The sequence below is a fragment of the Chiloscyllium punctatum genome, chromosome 3, assembly GCF_047496795.1.
Source record: "Chiloscyllium punctatum isolate Juve2018m chromosome 3, sChiPun1.3, whole genome shotgun sequence".
NCBI classification, from domain to species: Eukaryota; Metazoa; Chordata; class Chondrichthyes; order Orectolobiformes; family Hemiscylliidae; genus Chiloscyllium; species Chiloscyllium punctatum.
In genome coordinates this window covers 63,456,935-63,463,764 of record NC_092741.1, presented here as the reverse complement: position 1 = coordinate 63,463,764, position 6,830 = coordinate 63,456,935, and the positions used below count along the sequence as shown (strand labels likewise).

The 6,830-nt window shown below is 39.1% G+C and overlaps 1 protein-coding gene across 1 annotated transcript; it reads left to right on the top strand.

Annotated features, from left to right (window-relative positions):
* Positions 1 to 389: 389 nt before the first annotated feature.
* On the top strand, positions 390 to 6,122 carry LOC140454719 (interleukin-22 receptor subunit alpha-2-like). The gene is made up of 4 exons (XM_072549619.1): positions 390 to 403; positions 3,940 to 4,063; positions 4,188 to 4,363; positions 6,007 to 6,122. Exons 2-4 carry the CDS (start codon positions 3,942 to 3,944, stop codon positions 6,108 to 6,110), a joined length of 402 nt encoding a protein of 133 aa, XP_072405720.1. The 5' UTR covers positions 390 to 403; positions 3,940 to 3,941; the 3' UTR covers positions 6,111 to 6,122.
* Positions 6,123 to 6,830: the final 708 nt, after the last annotated feature.

Here is a 6,830-nt window from a genome sequence, read left to right as displayed (position 1 = left end):
ATAGACAAGGTCTGAAGTGTGGACAGAGGCCTGGGGGTGTCAGAGGCCTCAGCTAGGTCAGGGGTCTCAAGGGGAATTTTAGGGCATGTAGACCATATCTAGAGAAAGTCAGGAGAAGTTAGGATGGGAGAGGGTGAAATGTATATCCAGTCCTTTTGTTGGATAGTGGGGATTGGGCACACAGGCACACTGCTCAATGAAAGGCACACAGCTCCTGGATTCAGCATTATTCACCTCGGCTTCATTATCAATTTTCCTGAGGGTCAGGAAATCTGGCTGCACTCAGCAGACATTTCCCGGTTGGTATGACATGGTCATCATTAAAAATGACAGCCTCCCTCCATCTAGCATATTGATCACCCACCCACTGCTTTTGCTTAAATCAGAAACCTGCAGATTGGAGGTAAGTTTGGGTCATGATTTGTTTTATTAACACTGTCATTTCCCACCTAAACCAAACCAGCTCATTATTTGAGATTAAAATTCTCTGTTAAATCTTGCTGTCCCTCCACAGATGTTGCTTGATCTAATGTGCATATTTGTTTTATATTTCAGCCTTCATCTTCTACAGTTTTCAGGTTTCACTCACCAATCCTTTCTATTATATATTAACCTGGCTACTGATGTTGCTCGTGTAAATATCATGTGATATGTTCTTTATGCATCCTGGTCTCCTACAATATCCTATTGTTAACAGTACATTATAGTACGTGATTACATTAATGTTTTATTGTCTCATTTGCTTTCTTCAAATCTGTTTCTCTGCTGTGCGCATTTTTCCTAAATAATAACAGGGAACTCATAAAATATTTAGCAGAAGTACATTGTGTTTCAATTCCCCTGTTGTATCTCATAACAGTATGAAAAAGGAAGTATGAGCAATTTTAGTTTCATTGTTTGCTGTAAGATGACTTTCTGGTTTTCAGTTGGATAGTCACAGTATCTGCTCTAGAATGTAAGGATGGCAGTACAAATGTTCCACATCTTTTTGTGGTTCTTACAAATATTAATTCTATTTAATGGCACAGGTAAGTAAATAATGCTCTATAATATTTTTAAAATGCCCGTTAGATAATTTTTTAAAAAATTCTGGTTCCACCTGTTTTATCTCCAAAGAATTTTCTGCATGAAATATTGTTGCACTTCTGACAATATTATTTTGACTTTTTTCCTGCAGTTTAACTTCAGTTCTCCCTTTCGAATATTACAATTAATAACCAGTGCGTGTTAGTTCAGGTTAAAACTACCAGCAAGTATGTGTGCAGATATATTGTACTAGTGTAACTATTAATCTCAATATCAAAGATAATTTCTTCTTTTCATTATATTAGCCAACACAAACCCAAATTGAAGCCAAAAGATTTTACTTCCAAAGTTTTAAAACTGTTGCTATCTTAAGATTTGGGGAATTTTCTGATAATGAAACTGTCCACACAAAATGTAAGTTTTTGAATAACTTGATAGAAATTTTATTTTGATAACCTCTTAAATTCTAGATTAGCTGTGAGTATATTATTGAACGGTAACATTTACAATTTACTATAAACTTGGAGTTGGATATTTAATATACTATTAAGTCACACAATTGATAGAGATTGCTTGAGCATCTTTCTTATCATATTTCATTTACTATCAGTCTAAGCTGAGATGCTAGGGTATCCTCATTACCCATTCTCACCAGCAGGGCATCCAAATCATTTAAAGGTCCTGTGATGAATACACTGTGGTAGAATATCTCACTGTAATTTACCAGTTGGTCAGTCACAGTATTCTAATCTATTCTGATGCCGAAACAAAAGGTGGGCAGAAAGGTTGGAGGAGGGGCAAAATGATGAAGCAACATGGAGGGGCTGGACGGAGATAGGTTGGTGAGGTTCATTCAACTGTGAACTACAAATTCCTGAGAAACAGAGAGGAGCACACCTTACCTTTGAAGGATATCACCCAAAGCAGAACGAAAGGGAACTTTTTATACATATATAACTGTCAGCTCCTTCAGAATTATAATCAGAGTACTATGTATACAGTTGGTCATCAATCATCATTTTAAAAGATTCTGCCAATCCACATTCCCCTCCAAGCCAAACTGAACTTGTTTGGAAATATATCACCTCTTCCTCACTCTCCTTAGGTCAAGATCCTAGGGCTCCCTCCCCAACAGCACTGTGAGTGTCCCGACATGTTGACAACTGCAGCGGTTCAATAGGCGGCATACCACCACCTTCTCCATGGTAATTAGGGATCAGTAATTAATGTTGACCTAGCGAGCACTGCTCACATCCAATGGATGAATTTAAAAAGTCCCTATTTCTAGTTACTGAGTTGAATGAAAATCATCCAGGTTGTCTCGTGCATTATGTATAAAAACTACCTTTTTATTTTTCTGCATTTTTGATATTAGACTGAAATTTGGAAAGGACTCTTTTAAAAATCCAAAGATTATGGGAGGAATTACTATGCTTTTAAAAGCAAGGAACCAACACATATTGTAAGCAATGTTCACACTGCCAAGTATTCGACCAGTTGGGGAAAATTAGTTGCAGATGAATTGGCATTAGCGGGTTTGAATGGATGAGAATTGGCTAACAATCAATCTGTACAGTGGTGACCATTTGTCAATGACAAAGGTCCTCACCTGCCAATCTATGCTTTCGGTTCCTGGATAGCGGAACAGCTTGTGGGTGTGAATGAAATGGCCAAAAGCCTTCAAACCTCCACAAAGGTGAGGCAATGTAAGTCCCTTTCAGTAAAATTATCTAAAGCCTTATTTCCCCTCACTGATTTCTGTAAGCTTGAATTTTGACCACTAAATCAGACACTTTATAATTTGTAAACCACTCATTCTGTACTTCATGCGAGGTAGCAACAGTACCTGGAGAAGAGAAATTGAAGATCCGCAAAATTTGCAAAGCAAAAAGGATTATCTCAGTGAATCTTGTGGACAGGGGCCTTTCCACTTTTTCCCTCTACCCATTATACCATCTTTTTTGCGTATTTGCAGACGTGCAGAGGGTGTTTTATCATGAGGATAGAGTTTTAACTAGAAGAGTTATAGGTCAACAGTTTATAGTTGTTGACCTGCATCTAGAACCTATTCATTTGTGATAAATAGTTATTCTTGTGAAGTACAGAAACATGGTTCATGCTTTTTGTTACCTGGGTCTAAAAAAGTTTAGTAAATTGGGGAACTGCGTGCACTTCAATCATTTCTTTAACATTTATGATGGTTCTGGGAATAGCGGGGCTTGATTTCCAGTGTACTTCCCCGGTGAGGCATAACAGATGCTTAATATTATCTTCACTAGTACAGTGGTGAATTAGCAAATAAAAATATAAACATTCTAATAAATGTGTAGATATGTGCTTTAAAAGGCCACAAGAAAAATATTAAAGGTGTCAGGAAGTATGGAGAGAGAGCAAAAGTACAGCATTGAAATAAGAGATGGGCCATAATCATGTTGAATAGTTGAGCTATCTTGATGGGCTGAATGGCCTGCTCCTGCCCGATTTTCTATATTTTGATGCTTTCCTCTACACTATTTACAAAGGACACCATACATCACCTCTGAATAGCTTTGATTGCAATAACATTGGCATAAATTATAATTTTTAAAAATATCCTTGTGATTTATTTAATTTATTTACGATTTTCAAAGTAGTTACACTCATATTGATATATAAACACACGAGTAGTACATATCAGGTGCATGCTGCTATTAATATGTCCAAGTACTAATCTCAAGATTACATTGAATGAAGTGAAATCTGTTTTACCCTCTAAAACAATATAAGTCGACATTTTGATGTATTGGTCTTGGTCAATATTCACCCCTCACCTACCACTACTGACCATGTGAGAGATGAGCATTGAAATTTATACTGTGTAGTCCTTGACTCTGATCCAAGATAGAGTCTGTAAGCTCTCTTTCTTCATTTCAGCTATGAAAGAACCTAAAGAGCCACAAGATGTGAAATTCGTTTCCCAGAATTTCCAAAACATACTTCACTGGAAAACAAGAAATGAGACGGAAAATGTCATTACATACTTTGTGCAACATCGACTGTATGTATTTTAACAAGATGGTCCAAATTTTATGGCAAAACAAATGACTTCTTTTTCAACCTTTTGTAATATCATTATGACAGTATAAATGAAGAAACAATAAGTGCTAATTCCCTTATTGCAGAAATGGGAAACCCTGGTTAAACAAAACAGATTGTTGGGGCATCAAGGAAACTTTCTGTGACCTCACACAAGAGACAAATCCATTTTGTGAAAAATATTTTGCAAGAGTGAGAGCAAACTCATTTAATGAATTCTCAAACTGGACAGAAAATGAGGCATTTTGCCCAATGACAGACGGTAAGTATGTTTCTCACTAACACTGAATATAATTTAACATTTTATCCCAATGCTGTTCATTGTTACAATGGACTATTAAATATGACCAGAGAACCTTAGTGTTCAGAATTCTTTGTTTTATTACTAAATTCAATACAATGTACTCCATCTGAACTTCCTCTTCTGTATTCCTTCACAGCAGTATTCAGGTCAGTAGGGGGAGAGCTTTGGGTTGGGATTCACTTCACTGCCAGAAGGCATCTTCCATTTCCCTATGTTACTTTTATGCATCATGTTATTAATAACTATTGATGATGTGTGTACTTCACTAAGAGTTAAAATAACAAACTTGATTAAGAACAGGAGGATAATTTTCAACTCTGTTTAGGCAGTAATGGACTGTGTTGAGTACCATTGTTAATAATGTGTCTTGTATTACATAGCTGGGTGGAGTTATTGTCCATCAAACCCAACTGCCTTCAAATTAAGCTCCAATGTGTAATGCTGAACTGACTTCCAAACAGTGGGACTGAATAGAATCTTTGGTCTATAGCTTGGTACATATAAAGACGGGGTCCTCCTTGTCCTCACCTCCTACCCCACCATTCTCCACATCCAATTCATCATCTTTAAACGCTTCCGCCAACTCCAACTAGACCCCAACACTAAGAATAAAAACATCTTCCCCTCCCCACCCCTCCCTGCCTTCCGCAAGGGTTGTTCCCTTCACCAGTCCTTGGTTTGTGCTACTCTCCCCACCACCACCCCCGAACCCCTAGGTACCTTCCCCTGCAACCAGAAAAGATGCAAAACCTGCCAGCACACCATCCGCTCACCTCCATCCAGGGCCCCACACAGTCCTTCCAGGTGAGACAAAGGTTCACCTGCCTCTCCTCCAACCTAGTTTATTGCATCAGGTGTTCCCAATGTGATCTCTCTACATCGGGAGACCAAGCGTAAATTAAGAGAACGATTCACTGAGCATCTCAGTGAGGCCCATGGGGCTGACCTGACCTCCTAGCCACCGCCCATTTAAATTTCCCTTCACACTCTCTCTCTGATATGATCATCTTTGGTCTCCTCCACTGTCACAACAAATCAGACCGCAAGTTGGAGGAACAACACCTCATCTTCTGCCTGGGCAGCCTACAACACGGTGGACTCAACACTGAGTTCACCAATTTCAAATAACCTCCCTCCCATCACCTGACTCCCTTCCCAATCCCTCACCCCACCCTTCCATTCCTCTCATCGACCCTTTCTTCTAGCCACCAATTGGATTCATTCCTCCAATCGACCAATCAGGTCGTACCCTCTACCCATGTTCATCAATCCACATCTCACCACCCTGACCCCCAGTCCCTTTATCTGCAGCTCCCTCTACACCCACTCCCAGTCCTGAAGAAGTCTGAAATGTCAACTTCTCCACCTCGTGATGCTGCCTGGCTTGCTGAGTTCTTCCAGCCTCCTGTTTGGATTCCAGCATCTGCAGTTTTTTTTCTCTCTAGCCACGTTATTAAAAGGTGCATCTGGACCATGAGTGTACTTGAATGCTCAATAAAATTAGGTATTAATTGAAAGTTATTTTTAAATTGAAGTTTGTGGTATTAGCACTGGTAGCAAAAAGCCATGTTATGACAATGCCATCATTATTTTTGACACAGCACTCATTGGCCCTGCAGAGACAGAGGTGATTTCCTTTGAAACATCAATCCTAGTTAAGGTGATTGCTCCCTGCACAGTGTTAAAAAAAAGAGTGGCAGCCTGAAATCAATGGAAGATATATATCACAAAGTAAAATATGATATAACAGTGTCAGTCAAAGCACAGGATCAGGTAAGGGTTTTGCCTTTTTTTATTTTTTATTTCATTAATTGAATGTATAATGAGATTATTACTCATTACTTATTCACCTAACTGTCAGATTGGTTCAGAGCAGCTGAGGACTTATATTACTAACAACAAAATATTTGGGATCCATCACTTAAGTCCTGGAACAACCTACTGTGTTTCTGTTCAAATAAGGTAGTTCTGAGGAAGTGGGGACACTGCAGAAGGATCTAGACAGTTTGGGAGAGTGGTCCAGGAAATGGCTGATGGAATTCAACGTGAACAAATGCGAGGTCTTGCACTTTGGCAAAAAGAATAAAAGCACAGACTACATTCTAAACGGTGAGAAAATTCGTAAAGCCACAGTACAAAGGGATCTAGGAGTGCTAGTCCAGGATTCTCTAAAGGTCAACATGCAGGTTGAGTCTGTGATTAAGAAAGTGAATGCAATGTTGTCACTTATCTCAAGAGGGTTGGAATATAAAAACACCATTGTGCTACTGAGACTTTATAAAGCTCTGGTTAGGCCCCATTTGGAGTACTGTGTCCAGTTTTGGTCCCCACACCTCAGGAAGGACATACTGGCACTGGAACGTGTCCAGCGGAGATTCACACAGATGATCCCTGGAATGGTAGGCCTAACATATGAGGAACGGCT

Bases quoted from the DNA above. Each gene is read 5' to 3' on its own strand.
- LOC140454719 (XM_072549619.1), top strand. From the start codon at position 3,942: ATGAAAGAACCTAAAGAGCCACAAGATGTGAAATTCGTTTCCCAGAAT. The intron at 4,064-4,187 runs GTATGTATTTTA...CCCTTATTGCAG, and splicing joins TACTTTGTGCAACATCGACT to AAATGGGAAACCCTGGTTAA. The intron at 4,364-6,006 runs GTAAGTATGTTT...TTTTTGACACAG, and splicing joins ATTTTGCCCAATGACAGACG to CACTCATTGGCCCTGCAGAG.